Here is a 22,698-nt window from a genome sequence, read left to right on the forward strand (position 1 = left end):
CACACACACACACACACACATACAATCACACTCACACACAAGCAAGAAAGGTGATTTTTGTCCAAGTAACGAAGACCCAAACTCATGGTGCCTTAAAGGAGATAGAAGTAAAAATCTGAATGTGGGCACAGTGTGCTCTGCCCACAGGACAAAGCTTCCACCCCGTTACTATCCTGTGCAGCTCCATTCCTCAGTGCATCACTCTGGCCACATCACCTGCAGGTTAGTCGGCAGGAAGGTGAGGGCAGAAGGATGGGGAAAGGACAGGGAATGGAGAATCTGTCCTTGAAGGAAGTTTCCTAGAGTTTCCATGCTCAAAGGAAAGAGGGTGAGCAATTAGAAGAAGACAGTCTGACTTTCAGTATTAAAGCTACTGAGTACCATGGATTTGAATTAGGAGGATCTGAGCCATATTCTAATCCTGTGCCTGCATGTTTGCTCGCTCAACTGAGACCACAGTTGTTTTTTATTGAACATAAAATCTCCTATTTGATTCTAAGCAGTGGAATAGGGTTTTTATTTGCTAGTAAGTGGATTTTGAATTTCCTCCCAAAAGAAGCTAAACTTTGGTGATAGTTACAATAGTATCTCATTCACACAAAGGTCTAGAACATTTAAGATTCTCTGGGGAGATACCAACTTCTGTGGGCAGGAGACTCAGTAATTTAAAGACAATTTTAGCTGAAAGCATTGCCCTGGTTATCAAGGCAGTTGCTTTCATGCTCCACAAAGCACCAGAGGTATCTTTGAAATCTCCAGTTTCAAAGAGTGGTACAAACCAGGCAGAGCCCACCCACCACAGCCCATCCCCATTCCATCCGCATTTTATGAATATGGCTTCTATATGAGATACTGTTTAAAGAAACATTTTCACTACTTTTAAATATTTGACCTCATTGTTCCCAGCTCAAAATCTATTTCTTGTGGATTTGTTTCTAGTGGACATTACAGCCTTGAAATTCCTTGGCCTTTTAGGAACTGGTGACAAAGGGTAGAAAGAGAAGGGACATATGTGAAAACTTCTGCTAACTTGTCATCATGACATATTTTTGTAAAACTTAATTAAATCATTTAGAAGCATCACAATGATGCTTGCAAAATAGACCTTCAGAATGCCTTGATGAGTGAGATTATATTAGCAAATACCTTTGTTTTCCTGGCAGTCACAACCTATGTGTATATTTGAAATTATTTCATTTTTTATAGTTATTTAAATTTTGCATTCTAATTCTTAAGTCTTTTTAATTGTGTGAATATATTGGTTGCTCCCACAAAACTGAATATTCGTATCTAGGTCAACATATGCAGAGGCAATGACCACCGAGTGACAAGGTTTGCTGGGTTTTCACATCACAGCTGCACCACAACTTTATTGTTTGTTTCTGAATCAGAATCCTCTCAGCAACCCCACTTCATCTGTCAAATACTCCATGGGGACCAAAAAGAGAGAAAGCATTTGTAGTCTTGTTGTTGTTGCAAAAATCCAATCTTTTCTTTCTGGCAGATCAATTACTTAAGTAAAACTCACATCGCTAAAGGAACAGTCAAGGGTTTCACACTAAATAAAATACTCTAAGAATTTATTTCTCTCAGCATCTGTTTCTTCACTTTCCAACTCGTATTTCTTCATGGCAACAAAATATCGAATAAAAGTTTCCCCTAGAGCCTGTCTCAGACATTGATCTTCCTCCAGTGCCATGAGGGCATCTTCTAGTTTCAAAGGGATCTCAGAAAATTTGGGCTGATGAAGGTCTGTGCCATCCTCTGGAGCAGCCAAAACACCATCGTTTCTTTGAAGTCCATCCAAGCCTGCAGCCACAGTGGCAGCCAGCACCAGGTAAGGGTTTGCCGTGGCTGAGCCCAGCTTATTTTCTATTCTGGTGCCTTTCTCACCATGGCACTTGATATTAAAAGCACAGCTGTTATCGTTGTATGCCCACGTTGTCGGCACACTCTCCTTCAGGTCTTTACTGTCCTTGAAATAGCGCTTCCGGCAGCTAGCAGCAGGAGCCATCAAGCAGCTGAGAGCAGCAGAGTGCTTCAAGAGACCTGCCAACCATTTTTTCCCAGTGGTCGTGAGCTGCTCCATTCCAGAACTGCTACAGAACATGTTTTTTTTTCCATCGACATCCCAGAGACTATGAGACAAAATTCCTGAATTGCAGAATCCAGTCTCAATGAAAAAGCTGGTGATGTAATTATATTTCCTTGCCACTTCTTTGACAGCTGTTCTAAAGGTAAATGCATTATCAGCTGAACTGATGCCAAATTCGGGCAGAAAGCAGATTTCCATCTGGCCAGGCCTGGTAGAGGAGGAAAAGCTCTCAACATTGGCCCCAGTGTGATACAACCCATCCACGAGTTCCTGGATGAAAGGCTGGTCGTGGTCATTCAGCAATGCTGAAGCAGGAAGAGATATGGTCTTTGAATTGATAATTTCGGGTACACCAAAAGTGCAAAAATCATAGATGAAGGCAGAGAACAGGGAGAAGCCAGAGTCCTGCAGCCGGCTCAGCTGCCTCTTTGCGATGTGCCTTGGGGAAGTCAGCAGAGGCTCGCCAGTCACAGTGAACGTGTCACAGATCACCCTTGCTGTCCTCTCGGCCCACGGCAAAACTCTGAAGGTCGATAGCTCTGGCATCAGGACTATGTCACTATTAAAACATGTTGCTCTTATGTGATCCACTTCATTGTCCTTAGGATTTGGTATCAATTCAAGATAACCTCGGGGCATGTAAACGCCATGGATCACTTTTTCCTAAAGAAGTTAAAGGATAGAGCAATCAAGTTTTGAAACTTGAAAACAAACAAAAACGTTGGGGGTGGGAGAACGAGAAAAAAATGTTTAACATCTGTTGGTTAAAGCTAGCTTAGTATCAGATAAATTTTAAATAGTTTAAAATAGAACCCCCAAAGGTAATTTATAAACAAGTCTTAATAGCTTTAGCCTTGGAGACTTTATATGCTCATGTTCATGAAAACAGCACTCATAAAGAAAAGCTATAATGATAAAGAAAATGTCTATAGCAAATGACAAAGGTAAAACCTAACGGAATTATTTGAACTGCTCATAACCAAAAATATTTTTTAAAGCACTTTTTATCATGTGGCGTAGTGGCTAATACTTCAGATAAGGCTTATTCTATTGTAATCCCCACAGGTAATTGACTCTCCAAAGTCTACAGTAAAGAATCCTCAGTCTTTCTCAGAGAGCTGACTGTTGTCACACCCGGGACACACAGGACAGAAGAGCCAGGACTGCTGACAGCTGCACTCCACTCTTCACTCACCTTTACAACACACTAACGAACAAACTACCTCACAGGCGCAGAGTTCCAGAAACCTTGCCCGTGAATGTGGACCTATGTTATAGTTTCCAAAATGTTGCAGCCTTCAAGTCAGCAGTCCTAACTCTGTCATTAATTCCTTGTGTGAAGTTAAGCAGGTCACAGAACTATGTTATGTGCCTCAGCCTCCATATCTGTGAAACAGAAGTGTTAGAGTAGATGATTGCTAAGACACTTTCTAGTCAAATACCTCTTGGGTTCAATGGATTTAACTTTTATTTAACTTTTCTATGTGCCCTACAACAGGGAAATAATGAAGTTATAAAGTTGAACAGACACATAAAAATGTAGAAATTGTGTAGTAGGAATATCAATAAGGTTTCATGTGTTGACGTTTCCATTAATGGGTGGAGAAAAAGCTGACTGTAAAGTTTGGTTCCTATGATGTCAGTGAACACCGTGAGGTTAACAAAACCTACTCACATTCTGCAAGCCAAATTGGTTGTTATATTACTTCCAAATCTCAAACAGGGTGGCTAATGAGGAAGGGCTGATGCTCGCAGAAGCGACTCTTCTGCAGGTGTCGGTGAGCCACTTCCTCCTTCACTTTCCACCATCTCTGCACATTTCCAAGTGCCGTTTGACCTGGATGATCCAAATCTGCTTTTGCCAGTAGTACAGTTGAGTAAGTCAAGCACTGTTTATTCAGCGCCTGCTTAATTTTCAACCTACTCAAGGACCTATATACATAAACTTCGTGTGTGTGTGTGTGTGTGTGTGTGTGTGTGTGTGTGTGCAGGCAGATCTAAAGAATTTTTGAAGAAACAGATTTGAATCTTTTGGAATTCTTTAAAAAATGTTTTGAAGATGCCCAATTTTTCCCAATATAAAGCAAATGAGAAAAATTACAATTTGATATTGAAGTAATAAGTAAGATATATTTAAACAATAATCTTAGAGGATGCTTAATTTTCATACTTTTGTATATAATACTGATGTCCCTTCCTAAGAAATGATGTTTCAGTAACACAGTAAGTCAGTTATTAAAGTAAATACATGACATAAACTGAAAAATACTCAGAAAATCTCAAAACATATCTAAAAATATCATAGTTCTTGATATCACTATTTTTGAGAACTTAATAATATTTATTGTCATCCAACAAAAATAGGATATATTCTTATCAGAATTAGAAGCTAAAAGGGATATACTTTTTATCTAGAAAATTCTATTTAATCTTATTTTTCTCTTTGTTTTTACTCCTAGGTCTTCTGTTGTAATTTTCTTATATCAAACAAATTATAATCTTCATAATTGCGATAAGAGAAAAAAGTAGTGAAATTATTCAAGGCTGAAGGATGAAATTTACCAGTCTTAATTAGTTTTATATTTATATTGGGTAAATGAATTGCTGTTTGGGAGCTGAAAGTATACATTCAGCTCTTAGGGGAACAATAATGTGTCTGCGGAGTGGCAAGGGAAGAAACAAAATGAATGATTGGTTTTCAACTAGAATTGCTATATAGGTTACAATAAAATAAGAAAGAGCAATAAGGACCATTTACTTGCAAATGAATTGAATGAAATTATATTCAATCATAACTCTACTTGCAAAACTCACTTGGAAAAATTGTGCAGGGATACTCTTAGACCGGGATACACCATGGAGGTCTGTTGCTTCAAATCGCACAAACTGAAGGTGATTTTTGGCCATCTCTTGTTTAATGTGTTTCATTCTAGAGGAGAGTTGAGGTGCAGTAGGAATTTGAGTGCTGTTCCCAGTGTTATCTGTAAAATAAAAAATGGTCTAAATCATTAGATCATGATGAACTGCGAAGTAAAATGAGGCTAGAGAATAGTGAATTAGTCATTATGATCATTAACAAAAGCATCATATGTTTCCATGTCTTTGGCTTATTCCTGAGAACATTGTCTCTAAACAGTCTAAGAGATTATCACCTGGGATAAGGTGAAGGTTAACTCTATTTGCTTAAGTAAATAGTAATATTATATGTAAGCACTTACTGAAAATGTCTTTGCTTATGGAAATTAGAATATATTTACATCACTGTTTTGGCACCATATAAGGCTGTATATAGATGAGTATCATCAAAGAGACTTTAAGTTTCTTGAACTAACTGGTTTTACCCAAATAAAAAGTTCCTGTATGATTAAAGGTAAAATTATTTGTTTGTTTTATTTTCTGTGGGTTTGCTTTTTTGTTTCATTTTCTTTGCCAAAAGAGCTTTATATCTTTATAACGGCATCTGAATCTAAGACATCTACATCTCTGTCAAATTTAAAACTTGTATAAATGAGCATATAAAAGTGTTTTCCAAGAATGAGAGTGTAGGAGATGAAAAATCTAGACTGAGTACTCCATTTTTAAAAACTAGAAAACTTAAAAAGAAGTTTTTTTCAAGACTTTTAAGATAGTCTACAAATTCTAAAACTCTAGAGTTAGAAGAGACTGGAGATAACATCTAATTCAACCAACTCAGTAGCTTAAGTCCCAGAGAAGTACAACCAGGTTCCCTGAATCACGCTCTCAGTCCATCACCAAAATCGAAACTGGAACACAGACCTTTTGATTCTGGGTGGGTGGCTCAATACCATAAAGTGACTGAATGAATCTAAAGTGTATAGAAGGATCGGGCACACAGTACACATCATAGATGTTGGTTACTGTCTGACTTTTAGGAGATGCAGCAGATTGTAGTCATTCAGCAAAAACACTGAAGCTCATCTGCCTCCCTACAAATCCTGCCTTTGCCCTGGCAACTTTCCTTATCTCAGCTTTCTTATGTGTCTCAGCTTTCTCACTGACACAATATTACCTCTTTCATAGGCTTGTTATGATGATTAAACAAGTTATTTAACAGTTCTTGGCAGACAGTAAGCACCATATCAATGTTTCTTAAATGCATCAAGTGAGCACAATTACTCTAACCCTGGTAAATGGTACCATGATCATGTCTGAATCTGAATACCCATCAATCTGTCACATCACTGATGTTGAACAGCTGTAATTTTAAAGTGATGCTTGAGTATCATTTTTTGAGATATAATTAGGCTTTTAAAACATAAAGATTGACAGTTTAAAAACACAGATTAAGTAGATTTTAAGTACATGAAGCACATGTAGTCATTTGATTGGTTCTACCTATGCAATGACTGGTTCTACCTATGCAAATATATTAGGGATGCTGTCCCGTCACTGATAAATTTGGCTGCTCTCATGCTCCATAGGCTTTATAACTACCTTCCATTTAACAGAAACAATTAAGCTGTAGCAGTTACAGTGTTTTATGTCAAATTATCAGTTGCTGTGTTCCCAAACTTATTCTGAAGTATTGGGTGTTCTGCCCAAGATGAATAATTCTCCTTAAAGAAAATAAAATTTATAGGCATTTTAAAATATGGAAAATTTCAGATAATCAGTATTCTAAACCTAATAAGCAATTACATGTAAACCATAAATATATTAATAACATAAAAAAATCAGAAGACATCTCCTATTAAAAGAATAGTCATTTTACTGGTTCACCAATAATACAATCACAGGTAGTCATTAGTTCTTTGCCTTATCTGTATCATCTACAGTTACTACAATAAATGAGTGTTGTTTTAAAATAAGAAAAAGGTTTATCCACTCAATATAGATTTTTTTTTGTTACCACATACTATTTATACTGCACATATATTATAGGGGCAGCCAGAAAAATGTTGGGCACCCTTAGAGAGCTTTATGTTATTGAGTGAGGAAGCTATAGACAATAAACATGCCACCAAATGCAAAGGTGGGATAATTTATCATGGTGAAAGTGCTGGGGAAAAATAACATAGCCATCTGAAGTATTAATTCTGTGAGATTTGATCACAATGTGGACAGGTCCAACCACTGAGTCTCTCTAACATCACCAAGTTGCACTATGGCTGGACAGTGAGTGCATATATTAGTTTGCTAGGGCTGCCATAACAAATACCATAGACCAGGAGGCTTAAACAGAAATTTATTTCCTTACAGTTCTGGAGAGTAGAAGTCCAAGACCAAGGTGTCAGCAAGATTGGTTGTTTCCTTCTGAAGACATCTCTCCTTGGCTTGTAGATGGCCATCTTCTTCACATGGTCTTCCCTCTGTGTGTGTGTTTCCTAATCTCTTCTTATAGGGACACCAGTCATATTGGATTAGGGCCCATTCTACAGAACTCATTCAACATTAATTACCTCTTCTAAAACTCTGTCTTCAAATACAGTCACATTGTGAGGTAGTAGGGGTTAGAACTTCAACATATGAATTCTGGGGAGACACAATTCAGCCCATAATAATATACTGACCAGTTTCCATTTTCTTCAGGGTCCTAATCACCACCTGCCATGTTGTTGTGTAATACATGTTTACTGTCTTCACCACTTGCATGTTAGCTCCAGGAGAGCTTACTTATTTTGTATTTACTTACTTGCTATTGTATCCCCAGTACCTCCAAGCAGTACAGGCATATCATAGGCACTCACTGGCTATTCCTTTAATAATTTAATAATTAATGTGATTTAATTATTTAGTTAAGTAATTAATACATCATGTGATTTGACCTTGTCTAATTAAAAAGTAAAAATTGGCATCACATATTTTGATATGTATCCTAAGTATCAAATTTTCATTTAAAAGTTTAATTCTTTCACCAAATATGAGAGCCCTATTCAATCAAATTTCATTTTCATGACATCAACTAATCTGAATTGTCTGACTTTCTTTTCTTCAAATAAATTGCACTTCTTAGTTACAATTAAAACTTTTGGTCAGCCCTTCCTAGATGTGTATGATAGAGCATACATGTGTATGATAGAAGAGAAGACAGATATTTGCCAGTTCAGGGGCTCATTTGTTTTACTTATACTGTGGCTCCTGAGAGGTGCTCTCCTTTCCCATCTCCTCAGAGAGTTAATAAATTAAATCAATGCGCTTTTATAGAGGAAGTTTCATGGCTGTGAATTTTTAAGGGGAAAAATAAGAAAACATGAAAAACCAAGCAAACCTCAAAGATCTATAGCAGCTAGAAAGCCTTGGAGAAATGTCCATGTTCCGTGACAATGAGGACATGTTTCAGTTATAGAGAACAAGCCATGGTCACTTATAAAAGGCAAATTAAATAGGTGTTTGGGCTTTCAAAAAACTCATTTCAAAAGAGGAAAAGTGTGGGCTTCCCTGGTGGCGCAGTGGTTGAGAGTCCGCCTGCCGATGCAGGGGACACGGGTTCGTGCCCCGGTCTGGGAAGATCCCATGTGCCGCAGAGTGGCTGGGCCCGTGAGCCATGGCTACAGAGCCTGCACATCCGGAGCCTGTGCTCTGCAACGGGAGAGGCCACAAGAGTTAGAGGCCCGCATACAGCAAAAAAAAAAGAGGAAAAGTGCATTTGAGAGTACACTCTGTAATACATTCAGCTTAGGGACGGCTGCCATATTCCTTTCCTTCATCAACCTGGCTGCTCTGAGAGCCACACTGTTAATGCAGATGTGACCCCACCTTTGGCCACATCACATTAGCCCAGCAGTATTCGAAAACAAGGATGGCAGAATAACCTGGTATAAAAGCCGGGACAAAAACAAAAACAATAAAAAGCGAGGGTAGGGGGAGCTATTCTTTGAAAAAAATATATTTTTAATAAATTCAAAGTAGTTATTACAGAGAAGAAAATACCACATTGAAAATCCTTACACTTATTTTGGAGATTTATTTTTATATTTATTTTGAAATTATTTATTGGTGGTTTGTTTGGAGTTGTGAACTTCCTGGTACTTGGGGCCTGTAAAAAATCTAGCCCTGGGCCAAAGAAGAAGACTGTGAATTAATCAAGTTGAATCAATCAATAATTATACCCACACCCCTGGTCATAGTTGATTGGTAAGAAGAGAACTCATGACACAGTTCTTTTCTCAGATATTTTGACTTGAGTCTAAACAATGGTAAATTCCATTTTTTTTTTATGCCTGAAACTATATAAAACAAAGGTCACAAACTGTGAAAGATCCAGTGTAATCAGCAGATATTTTCTCATTAGCCTTCCCAGTGTTTGGAATTTTTTTTAAATTAGCTGACAGTTAAATATCAGAAAATTCCATATAAAAATCTTGAGTTCAACCTTCTCTTGAGAAAAGAGAAAGATTGGGCAACACTGGGTGAACATTTCTCTGCAGCAAACATTGGCTGGAACTCTGAGGTGGCCTTCAAATGGGGTATGTATGCATCCTCTAATTCATGGGTTGGCAAATGTTTTCTGTAAATGGCCAGATAGTAAATATTCACAACTTTGCAAGCCATGTGGTCTCTGAGTGAGTAGCACTCACTACTTTCTCACCAGCATGCCTCACTCATTGGCATTATCTGCCTGGCCCCTGTGGCATTTGTATTGATAGTCCCTGATGCTTGGAGGCTGTCAGTGCTCATGTTCTTCACTTCATGGAGAAATTCATGAAGCCAAACACAGAAAGAGACATTCATGAAGCCACGGAGAAATGCAGGCATGAGAGATGGTATGAATTGCCCCCGAGGATGTTGACACCCTAAACCCTGGAACATGTAGAATATGTTAAACTGCAGGGCAAACAGGACTTTGCAGATGTAATTAAGGTTATGGACCTTAAAACAGGGACATTGTCTTGTATTATTCAGGTGAGCCCTTAAAAGCAGAGAACTTTCTCCAGCTGTAGGCATAAAAGAGGTGTGGAAGACGAGGAATTCAGAGAAATTCCAAACATGAGAAATATCTGAGGCACCACTGGCTCAGAGATGTAGAACCAAAGGCTTCCAGGAGCTAAGGGCCACTCCAGCTGGCAGCCAGCAAGGAAACAGGAACCTCAGTCCTATGACTGCAAGGAACTGGATTCTCCCAACAATGTGAATGATCTTGGAAGTGTATTGTTTCCTAGAATCTCTGGCTAAGAACTAAGATGGCCAACACCTTGATTTTGGCCTTGACATACTTGAAGTACAGAAATCAGCTGTGCAAACCTAGACTTCCGATGTACAGAACTGTGAGATAATGAATTGCGTTCTTTTAAAATGCTAAATTTGTTATGGTGGCAACAGAAAATTAATATATATGGAATCCTTACAGTGTTCACTCCCAGGCTCTATGTCCTTCTTAGGCCCTGTGTGTGGTAAAGAATTTAACCTTGCCCAAAGAGAGCTCTGGCCTTTACCCTTGGCCCTGACTGGTAATCTCTAAGCCCTTAGAATGTCCTGCCTGACAAGAGTGTCTTTGTTTTCCTTGTGTCTCTGGCCACACTAGAAAGTCCAGCAATGTCATTTATTATTGAGTCATGTGGCATCAGCTTGACCGCAGTGGAGCTGGAGACTGAGGTCAGCCGTGTGACCAGTTGACTGTGGAGCTCCAATAAAGACCTGCACACCAAGACTAAGGTGAGCTTCCCTAGTTGGCAATACTCCATTTACATTGTCACACACCATTGCCAAGAAAATAGTGTTGTTCATGACTTCAGTGGCAGAGGACAAGTGGGAGTTCCATGCTTAGAACTTCCTTGGACTCTTCATCATGAATCCTTTCCTTAATTGAATTTAATCTGTATTTTTTTCATTGTAATAAACCATAACCTTGAGGATAATAGCCTTCGGTGAGTTCTGTGAGTTCTTATAGCTAATTATCAAAACTAAGGTTAGTCTTAGGGAACTCCCAATCTTGAAATTGGTTTCAGAAGTGAGAGTAGCCTGGTAGACACTGTATCTCTAACCTTACACCCTGCTATATTTCTACCTTTCCAAACTTTGTTTGTTCAATCTTTTCATCATGGATTCCTATGTGGAATAAATAAGTTTAAAATTATTTTCTATCACTTGGATCCCACAGATTTTTGACCAATACACTCATAGGTCAAAATAGCTATATCACTATTGATAACCCATAAATTTAGAATAACAGAATTTTTAGTATCTGGTCTTACATTTAGGTCTTTAATTCATTTTGAATTTATTTTTGTGTATGGTGTTGGAGAATGTGCTAATTTCAGTCTTTTCCATGTAGCTATCCAGTTTTCCCAGCAACACTTATTGAAGAGACTGTCTTTTCTCCATTGTATATTCTTGCCTCCTTTGTCATAGATTAGGTGACCATAGGTGTGTGGCTTTATCTCTGGGGTTTCTATCCTCTTCCATTGATCTATATTTCTGTTTTTGTGCCAGTATCATACTGTTTGATTACTGTAACTTTGTAGTGTAGTCTGAAGTCAGGGAGCCTGATTCTTCCAGCTCCATTTTTCTTTCTCATAATAGCCTTGGCTATTCAGGGTCTTTTGTGTCTCTGTACAATTGTAAAATATTTTGTCTAATTCTGTGAGAAATGTTACTGGTAATTTGATAGGGATTACTTTGTATATATAGATTACTTTGGGTACTATAATCATTTTGCCAATATTCGTTCCTCCAATACAAGAACATGGTATATCTCTTCATCTGTTTGTGTCATCTTCAGTTTCTTTCATCAGTATCTTATAGTTTTCTGACTACAGATCTTTTGCCTCCTTAGGTAGGCTTACTCCTAAGTATTTTATTATTTTTGATGTAAGTGGGATTGTTTCTTTAATTTCTCCTGATCTTTCATTGTTAGTGTATAGGAATGAAAGAGATTTGGGCATATTAATTTTGTATCCTGCAACTTTACTGAATTAATTGATGAGCGTTAGTGGTTTTCTGGTAGCATCTTTAGGATTTTATATATATAGTATCATGTCAACTGCAAACAGTGACAATTTTACTTCTTCATTTCCAGTTTGGATTCCTTTTACTTCTTTTTCTTCTCTGATTGCCATGGCTAAGACTTCCAAAACTATGCTGAAAAACTCTTAGAGGAAAACATAGACAGAACACTCTCTGACATTAATTGCAGCAAGATCTTTTTTGATCCACCTCTGAGAGTGAAGAAAATAAAAACAGAAATAAACAAATAGGACCTAATTAAACTTAAAATCTTTTGCATAACAAAGGAAACCATAAGCAAAATGAAAAGACAAAGCACAGATTGGGAGAAAGTATTTGCAAATGAAGCAACCAGCAAGGGACTAATCTCCAAAATATACAAACAGCTCATGCAGCTCAACATCAAAAAACCAAATATTCCAATTAAAAATGAGTGGACAATCTAAATAGACATTTCTCTAAAGAAGAAATACAGATGGCCAAGAGGCAAATGAAAAGATGCTGAACATCACTAATTATTAGAGAAATACAACTCAAAACTACAATGAGGTATCACCTCACACCAGTTAAAATGACTATCATCAAAAAAGTCTACAACAATAAATGCTGGAGAGGGTGTGGAGAAAAGGGAACCCTCCTGCACTGTTGGTGGGAATGTAAATTGATACAGCCACTATTGAGAACAGTATGGAGATTCCTTTAAATACTAAAAGTAAAACCACCATATGACCCAGCAATCCCACTACTGGGCATATACCCTGAGAAAAACATAATTCAAAAAGAGATATGTGCCAGAATATTCATTGCAGCACTATTTACAATTGCTAGGACATGGAAACAACCTAAATGTCCATCAACAGATGAATGGATAAAGAAAATGTGGCACATATATACAATGGAATACTACTCAGCCATAAAAATGAAAGAAATTGAGTTATTTCTAATGAGGTAGATGGACCTAGTCTGTCATACAGAGTGAAGTAAGTCTGAAAGAGAAAGACAAATACCATATGCTAATGCACATATATGGAATATTAAAAAAAAACTGGTACTGGTGTACCTAGTGGCAGGGCAGAAATAAAGACACAGATGTAAAGAATGGACTTGAGAACATGGGGGGTGGGAAGGGGGAAGCTGGGATGAAGTGAAAGAGTAGCACTGACATATATACACTACCAAATGTAAAATCGATGGCTAGTGGGAAACTGCTGCATAGCCTAGAGAGATCAGCTCGATGCTTTGTGATGACCTAGAGGGGTGGGCTAGGGAGGGTGGGATGGAGGCTCAAGATAGAGGGGATATGGGGATATATGTATACTTGTAGCTGATTCACTTTGTTGTACAACAGGAACTAACACAACATTGTAAAGCAACTATACTCCAATAAAGATATAAAAAATAAAATAAAAATAGAGCTACCATATGATCCAGAAATCCCACTCTTGAGCATATATCCAGAGAAGACCATAATTCAAAAGGATACATGCACCCCAACGTTCATTACAGCACTATTTACAATAGCCAGGACAAGGAAGCAACCTAAATGTCCATCAACAGATGAATGGTTAAAGAAGATGTGGTACATATGTGCAGTGGAATATTACTCAGCCATTAAAAAGAACAAAATAATGCCATTTACAGCAACATGGATGGACCTAGAGATTGTCATACTGAGGGAAGTACAAAGGGCAGAGAAAGACAAATATCATCCTATATGTGGAATCTTAAAAAAAAAGGTACAAGTGAACCAATTAACAAAACAAAAATTGAGTTATAGATGAAGAAAACAAACTTACATTTACCAAAGGGGAAAAGGGAGAGAGATAAATTAGGATTAACATATACACACTATATATATAAAATAGGTAACTAATATGAATCTTCCTTATAACACAGTGAATAGTCAACACTCTGTAATGATCTATATGGGAATAGAATCTAAAAAAAAATAATAATAATAACAATTTTACTTTTAGAAAAGACTTGAGAGACCATGCATGGCAACCCCTCCATTTTCCATATGAGCAGCCTAGTGGGGAAAGAAAACTGTAAAGCATTTTATAAATGATAGGTGTATAAATTATTTTAAGTGTTCTGACTTTCAGGCTAGCATCTTCAACCAACAACACAATATCACTAATTCAAATACAAATTTGGGATTAGCAACTAGACCCATATGCCAGTTTGTCCCAGAGTCCTTACCAGTATAGTTGGAGTTTGGGTGAAATTCACCATCAGGAGCGTTAACTGATGTTTTGATGGGCAATGGCTTTATCACTATTTTCTGATCTTTGGAATCCTTGTCATCTTCTGACAAATGAGATTCAGCAGAGCCAGGTCCCATGACTGGTTTATTGGTATCCCCCAATTTGTGACACACCATTTGGTTTCTAATCCTTTCTGTAGAAATAAAGAAAAATGTTAAGGTCTTCTGCCCATTTTTGATTTGCCAGTTTGTCCCAGAGTCCTTACCAGTATAGTTGGAGTTTGGGTGAAATTCACCACCAGGAGCGTTAACTGATGTTTTGATGGGCAATGGCTTTATCACTATTTTCTGATCTTTGGAATCCTTGTCATCTTCTGACAAATGAGATTCAGCAGAGCCAGGTCCCATGACTGGTTTATTGGTATCCCCCAATTTGTGACACACCATTTGGTTTCTAATCCTTTCTGTAGAAATAAAGAAAAATGTTAAGGTCTTCTGCCCATTTTTGATTAGGTTGTTTGTTTTCTTGATATGGAGTTTTATGAACTGTTTGTGTATTTTTTATATTAACCTCTTGTTGGTCTCATTGTTTGCAAATATTTTCTCCTATTCCATATGTTGTCTTTTCGTTTTGTTGATGGTTTCCTTTGCTGTGCAAAAGCTTTTAAATTTGATTACGTACCATGTATTTATTTTTGCTTTTATTTCTTTTGCCTTGGCCTAAAGAAAACATTGACTGATGTAAGAAAATATGGCTACAATTCATGTCTCCTAGGAGTTTCATGGTGTCATGTCTTATATTTAGGTCTTTAAACCATTTTGAGTTTATTTTTGTATATGGTGTGAGAGAATGTTTTAAGTTCATTGATTTACATGCAGCTGTCCAACTTTCCCAACACCACTTGCTGAAGAGACTGTTTCTTCTCTATTGTATATTCTTGCCTTCTTTGTCAAATATTAATTGACCTTAGGTATGTGGATTTATTTCTGGGCTCTCTATTCTGTTCCATTGATCTGTATGATGCTTTTGTGCCAATACTATGCTGTTTTGATAACTGTAGCTTTGTAGTATTGTCTGAAATCTGGGATGGTTATACATCCAGCTTTGTTCTTTTTCCTCAGTATTGCTTTGGCAATTCTGGGTCTTTCATGGTTCCATATAGATATTAGAGTTATTTGTTCTAGTTTTGTGAAAAACGTCATAGATAATTTGATAGAGATCACATTAAATCTGCAGATTGCTTTGGGTAGTATGGCCATTTTATCAAAATGAAATAGACATTTCTCCAAAGAAGACATACAGATGGCCAACAGGCACATGAAAGGATGCTCAATATCACTAATTATTAGAGTAATGCAAATCAAAACCACAATAAGGTATCACCTCACACCAGTCAGAATGGCTATCACCATAAAGTCTACAAATAAATGCTAGATTAAAAAAGGGAACCTTCCTAAACCTTTGGTGGAAATGTAAATGGGTGTAGCCACTATGGAAAGCAGTACGTAGGTTCCTTAAAAAACTAAAAGTAGAGCTACCATATGTTCCAGCAATCCCACTCCTGGGCATATATCCAGAAGAGATGAAAACTCTAATTCAAAAAGATACATGTACCCCAATGTTCATAGCAGCACTTTTTACAATAGCCAAGACATGGGAACAACCCACTTGTCCATAAACTGATGATTGGTTTAAGAAGGTGTGGTATGTGTGATGTATGTGTATATATATATATATAAAATGGAATATTACTCAGCCCCCAAAATGAAATATTGCTATTTGCAGCAACATGGATGGACCTAGAGATTATCCTACTGGGTGAAGTAAGTCAGAAAGAGAAATATATGATAATCACTTATATGTGGAATCTAAAAAAGTAAGACAAATTTATATACAAAACAGAAACGGACTTACTGGTTCTGTAGTAGATTTAATGGTTTTCATAGAAACAAACTTATGGTTACCAAAGGGGAAGGGGAGAGTGGGGAGGGAAAATATTAGGAGTATGAGATTGACAGATACACATCACTATATATAAAATACATAAACAACAGGGATTTACTGTATAACACAGGGAACAATATTCAATATTTTGTAATAACCTATAATGGAAAATAATCTGAAAAAATGTATATAACTGAATCACTTTGCTGTACACCTGAAACTAACACAATATTATAAATCAACTATACATCAATTTAAATAAAGAAAGAAAAATGTTTAAAAATGTTAGCACTGTTTTCAACTGTCTTTCAATATGATGTAAAGAGGAATACTTGATAAAATAATTTATTCCTAGGCAATGACATACCAAATAAGGGGCAGTGGGAGTAGTTCACCCTGGTTTCAAGATATATGGGGTTGCATTTTCTGTAGAGAATTTTAAAACAATAATAAAGTTTACAAAAGTCTAACTGCATTTTATTGTTGCCATGCACTGGCCATTTGTACTGCCCCTGCCTTGGAACACCACTCTTCCTAGAATTGAGACTGTTGTCCACATCAACTCCTAGTTTCAGCACTGTTTCAAATCCACTGGAGTCTAGTTGGAATTCCAACATGTGTTATGAAAACTTGATCCACATCTTCATTGTGGCCTCTCTCAGTAATGATCTTTGTACTCATTCTCAGAGCAGAAATATGCTTCTTTTCTTACTCATATGTTCCTTCTGTTCTGTACTCTCTTTTGTTCACACTACTATTTTCTTAGTTCTACTCCCTTAAAATTCTAAATATTTTTATTATTTTTATATATTTATACTGCAAGCCTATATTTTCCATCTTTTATGTTGCCTATGTAGGAATAAATTTTCTTTCTTTCTTTGCTTCTCACATAGAAGAGAAGAAAAATGTTTTATGAAGAAGAGACCAAATAGAGATTATCTTTGACTACATATTCTTGAGGGATCATAGTAGCAAGATACCTTTTGAGTTGGCTATATCCACTTCTCCTATTTCAGTTGACAAACTATGTAGTTTAGTGACTTCCTTTCTTGTATTTCTTAATTTACTCATCCTGCTGGCTTTAGTCTCATTACCTTCATCTCTGATGTCCTGTAATAATTAATAAACAAAAAGTCAAATAACAGATCATGCACACAATGAAATTTGGAGGTCAAGAAAGAATGATGATATAAAAATGATTCTAGAAGACTTTAAAAACAAGGTAAATTTTGTTTCCACATCCACTTGAATAATTCAAAATTAAGAGGCTTAACATTCTGCTGACAGGATGGATTTTCTGTATCTCCTTTTATATGTGGTACAAAAAATATCACCAAATAAATTAAAATCTTGCCCAACTAGTCAGGATTTTCTATATTTTTTACTCTGGGATATTTTGCATTATTTATTCTTAAGTAATTTTACCAAACCCATTTTAGCTTTAAAAGCCCTCTTTTATAATTTCTCTCTCTCTTTTTTAGGATCTCTAATGTTTCTGACCAGAGACATAAGTATTATACCTAAGGAATTAGATTCTCCTCTTCTTACCCTCATCCTAATTGCGTCAATGTTTACTTCAAAAAAGCACATGCTTTCATAAAATTCTATTTTGTGACTGTATTTTATGTATGTGAAACAATGTCATGCTCAAAGTGTTTTATAGCTTAGGAAAACCTAAAGAAATACATATTAAAACAAAATAACCTAACTTCAACACTCTAGTTATAATCTTTGACAGGATCCCTTGACAGAGCTGTCAAGGGCAATTTCCCACGGGGAGCTGGACAGTGAGGCAGGGGCTGGGGATGGAGAGCTATGGTGTCTCTGCCCCATCAGTGGACAGAATAATCCCTGCAGTCCTGAGTCACAACTGAAATAAATAAGAATTTTTTAAAGTAAAAAGCTGACATTGATTTTTTTCATTTATACACTTTTATTTTTACTTCACTGAAATAATTTTTAAAAGAATCAATTATTTTCTACTCAAATGGCTTGATACTTTATGCACATCATAATGTACTGACTACAGATTCTATTTTAAGTTTTGTGTAGGTGTCATTACTTCTACCAAGTCAACTTTTCTGATTTTTTTTAATGAAGTGTAATTGCCTTACAATATTATATTAGTTTCAGGTGTACAATATTAAATATTTTTATACAGTATACTCCATACAAAGTTATTATAAAATATTGACTATATTCCTTGTGCTGCACATTACATCTTTGTAACTTATTTATTATCTACCTAGTAGTCTGTATCTCTTAATCATCTACTCCTATTTTGCCCATCCCTCCCCACACCTCTCCCCTTTGGTAGTTTGTTCTCTGTATCTGCAAGTCTGTTTCTGTTTTGTTATATTTGTTCATTTTTTTAAATTCCACATATAAGTGAAAATATACAGTACTTGTCTTTCTCTGTCTGACTTATTTCACTAAGGATAATATGGCATATATATATAATGGAATATTATTCAGCCATAAAAAATGAAGTTTTACCATTTGCAACAAGTTGGATGAACCTGGAGGGAATTATGCTGTCACTGGTATTTTTAATGTTTTTTTACAAACTCCTCATTGTGGTTTGAGGTGAGAGGATCAGGGTCAAAAACTATATTCTAAAATGTTTCGAGCTATTTTCTTTTTGAAGAGCTATTTCTGAAGTTTCCATCCCTGGAGGCAAGTTATAAATACATGTCCAGAATGGTTGCTGGGGAACAGCTGTACCATTTGTCAATTAAATCAATTCAATCTCTGAAGACTAAAAGAAGAAACATGAATTTAACTGTTTTGTGTCTACATATAGTTATGGTACATTGTTCTTATTGTTACCATGGTTTTTAAAAAGATATATTTCATAGGATAAAGTCTTTGTGTGATTTTTTTTCAAGAAACTAATATTTATTAAGCACTTAATGGATACTAAATACCAACATTATACTTTAAATTTTTTAAATTTTATTATGGTAAGAACACTTAACATGAGATCTAGCCTTTTAAATTTTGAAGCAATTTTTAAGTTGGCCATAGTGTTTTTTTTTTTAACATCTTGTGTGATTTTAAGTTTCACTTTTTAGAAAATTGTGGTCTTTCACTACAGATAATCTTATATTTGGATCATGTGATATTTATAGTAATTTATTTTTTTTAGTAGTTTATAATTTTATTCAAATATTTGTGTAAATTATCCCTATGCACTTTGGATAGGATTCTGACAGTGACATACTAGCCTTATTGTATATATTCACAATTTCTAAGATTGCATTGCCAGAAATATACATTATATAGTTGTAATTTTGGTAAATGTTTTTACATATTCATGTCTCTGGTTATTTTTAAGAAGTCTTCTTTAGAAAATGACTTATTAGGCCAGTTACACAAATTTCAAAGGAAACTGAGCAGACTAATATTTGTGTTAGTTTGATTCATAGGGATCCTCTCATATACAGATTGATGGAATCAAATGAAACAAATTTTAAGATTTCTTCCAGCTTCAAACTCTAACTGCAACCAAATAACAATGTGCTACAATTGAGCACTCTGTCAGGCACATTTCTTCAGCATAACCCTCAAGATGGTAGAATCTCCATCCTACAAATGAGAAAAGTGAGACCCTGAATAACTTGCCCAGGGCCACAAAAGTGAATGGAAAGTACAGAGTATTGATGCAAACATGTCCTCTGGTTTCCAAAATGCCATTCTGCTTCCTAAATTTCAGAAACTCAAACCCAGAGAATGTTTATTTTAGTAATTTTCACCTGCCTTCATATAAACCAGACCAAAAGGGAAAGTTTATTAAGAGAAAAACAAGGACAATTTACCAAGTTCCTACACTGAGAATTTCACCAATAAAAACCCTAGAACTAAGTCATAGTATGTGCCTCTGACTCCAAAATAGATGCTCAATTTTTTTTCAAATGAAGAATACATTTAGTTCAGTCCTCTGATTTTCCTTTATATACTAAAATGATCATTTCTATAATAGCTCAAACAAATTTAGTGGATCCCTGATTTACCTCACCTCCAATAAGTATTTTTATTCTCCTTAATCTCTTAACTACATTTAGTTACAATGTGAATGATGTTTCAGTAAAAAAAAATCTACTAGTCAAGATTCATGTGATTTGAGTCCTAATTCTGACTTTTCCACTAAGTAGCAAGTCCTCTGGATCCTTGGTATTTTCATCTGTAAACACTGCTATAAGTACAATTCCCAAAAGTATATTAACATTTTACAAGTATTTTTATAACCAGTATTATAACAAGTATTTTAAAAAATATGTTATATCTTATTTAATACTCACAACTTTCAGGGAACATTTATTATCACCTACGTTTTGCCAAGGCAGAAACAGGTTCACCAGGAAATGATTTGTTCAAGGTCATATGACTGCCAAGGAAGAATAGGAATTATCTGGGGAGCTTCCCACATCACCATAGCAGACAGCTGAACTAGATGAAATTCCACTTCTATTTTATAAGATTATCTGTATGACTTGTAAAAATTTGTTCACTCAACTCCCTCAGTTACATATTCTTCTACAATTATATTGTGTTTTAATAACTCTTTCCTGAATAAGGGTTAAAACCATCTTAAGTCACTATTAGCTTAAACTTCATCAGTCCAAACAATGAGGACTATGGGTAAGGTAAAATCAAAGACATAAAAATAAATAAAACATGGTCCATTTCATAAAGAATCTTACAATCTAGTATAGGAGATAAAGTGTTGTTATTGAAGTTGAAGGCTCCCATGTTACAAAGAAAGAGATATAGTTAGGATACCCTAGTTCAGAGGCAGCAAACTCAATGCTGAGCAAGTAACAGAGATGCAGTGGGCTGTATGGTGAACACCAGAGCTGACATCCATCCAAGGAAGGAACCAATGTGTGGCTGTAGCCAACAGTTGCCGTGACAAAATGTGGCCCTAGTGATGCCAGTTTTCCAAATTTCCAAGGAATGCCAGAAATCTGGATTTTCATTTGAAATTCTATGATTTTTTAAAATGTTGACAATCAATTTAAAGTATAAAGTAGGTAGTAAAGAAGAGAAGAAAGATACTCAATTCCCATATAGCCAGATCTCAAAAAGACTGGAATGTTGTTCAGAATATTCAGCAGTGCTAGAGGCCCTGGGCACAATGATAGCAGCAGAGACCACCTATCTTTTCCCCATCAGTGGTGGTTAGTAGAGATGGTCAAGATATTTAACCATTAGTACAGATAATAAAAATAACAAATACTTTTATTTTACCTACTATGTGTCAGCTCTCTTCTAAATGCTCTGCGTTTCGTCTCAGAACAACCACTTGAGAGAGATACATTGTCATCTCCATTTTAGAGATGAGTAAAACTGAGTCAAAGAAAGACTAATTAGCCCACACATCTTGTAAATGGTGGAGCTAGGACTCGAGCCCAGGAAACTGGCTCCAGAGCACAAGTGCTTAATGCATTATTAATGAATACAGTCAGTCAGAATGCCCCAGAATCATTGCTGGGGTGCTGGGAAGCCAGGACAGGATTCTAGAGGGTCCCTGCAGGACCAGATGTTAACTCTTTAGTAGATGGATTATGGAGAGGTCTAAGGGCCCCAGGGAAACAGTAGGAGAGCTAGAGAAATTCAGAGGGTTGGGGTATCTTCAAGGGACTCGTCAGCAGCTATTTACCAACCAGTTTAGAAATGTTGATCAAGTAATTGACATTACAGGTGCAGCCGACAAATTTCCTGCTTGCACCGTTTAGTCGGACAAGCAGTGCCTGATGCGTGGTAAGTACTAAATAGGTGTTAGTCATGATTATCTTTACCCAGGCACCATGCATTACTGAAGATCTCTGCTTCAAAGATACCTCTTTCTAGGCTACCTCATGGGCCCTTAACTCATGAGAGATGACTCTTATTCAGTCAGGCTCTAATCCCTCTCTTTTCTAAGCATCTCTAGACTCTGAACACAGTAAACTAGTGGAACCTCTCAGAGAGGTGAGGATATGTCAAGTAGTCTGAGGGTTCTCAGCTGGGAGCCAACATACTCATGCTTGTACTCTACAGCACTGCTATTAAACAGGCAGATTGTTTTATAAATAGGGTCTTCAGAGAGTCTTCAGGGAAACTAGGCCAAGCTTAAACAGAAGAGGGGACACTTGAACTAAAGATAGAAAGAAGTCAATAAACGAAGCTGGAAAAACCATGAGCATAAACACGGATATGTGTGAACATACAAATCTAATTTATGCTTAATTTGGACAGTCTCAAAATTCTACTACAACCGGTTGACTCTGATTTCTTTTGACATTTCCACCAGAGAAGCTTTTCACACTTCAGATACTTTTCTACTTTCATTCTATCAGATGACTTCAGTTCACACACAGGAATGGTCTTTAAAGAATATTTCATATTACAAGATATTTTCATAATTCATGTTTTTTTCATCACAGCATTTCCTTTGAAAATTGTTTATATGGCTTAATATGTTTGTCATTTTGCATTTACACTCAGTGGCTGATCAAGTTATCTAAAAGATTTAACCTAAAGGGATACTGCCAAGCATTAAATTTA

General features: G+C 36.3%; 1 protein-coding gene across 1 annotated transcript; it reads right to left on the reverse strand.

Moving 5' to 3' along the window:
* Nucleotides 1-1,553: 1,553 nt before the first annotated feature.
* On the reverse strand, nucleotides 1,554-21,938 carry LGSN (lengsin, lens protein with glutamine synthetase domain). The gene is made up of 5 exons (XM_060283956.1): nucleotides 21,816-21,938; nucleotides 17,130-17,259; nucleotides 14,471-14,668; nucleotides 4,910-5,076; nucleotides 1,554-2,758 (listed from the first exon to the last, which is right to left on the reverse strand). Exons 1-5 carry the CDS (start codon nucleotides 21,936-21,938, stop codon nucleotides 1,559-1,561), a joined length of 1,818 nt encoding a protein of 605 aa, XP_060139939.1. The 3' UTR covers nucleotides 1,554-1,558.
* Nucleotides 21,939-22,698: the final 760 nt, after the last annotated feature.

The sequence above is a fragment of the Globicephala melas genome, chromosome 14 (assembly GCF_963455315.2).
Source record: "Globicephala melas chromosome 14, mGloMel1.2, whole genome shotgun sequence".
NCBI classification, from domain to species: domain Eukaryota; kingdom Metazoa; phylum Chordata; class Mammalia; order Artiodactyla; family Delphinidae; genus Globicephala; species Globicephala melas.

What these genes read in the sequence shown, in the direction of transcription:
- LGSN (XM_060283956.1), bottom strand. Translation starts at nt 21,938, where the DNA reads ATGACTAACACCTATTTAGTACTTACCACGCATCAGGCACTGCTTGTC. An exon ending in CCCAAACTCCAACTATACTG is followed by an intron (nt 5,077 to 14,470) that starts GTAAGGACTCTG and finishes TTTATTTTACAG; the next exon opens with ATAACACTGGGAACAGCACT. An exon ending in TCCCTGCACAATTTTTCCAA is followed by an intron (nt 2,759 to 4,909) that starts GTGAGTTTTGCA and finishes TAACTTCTTTAG; the next exon opens with GAAAAAGTGATCCATGGCGT.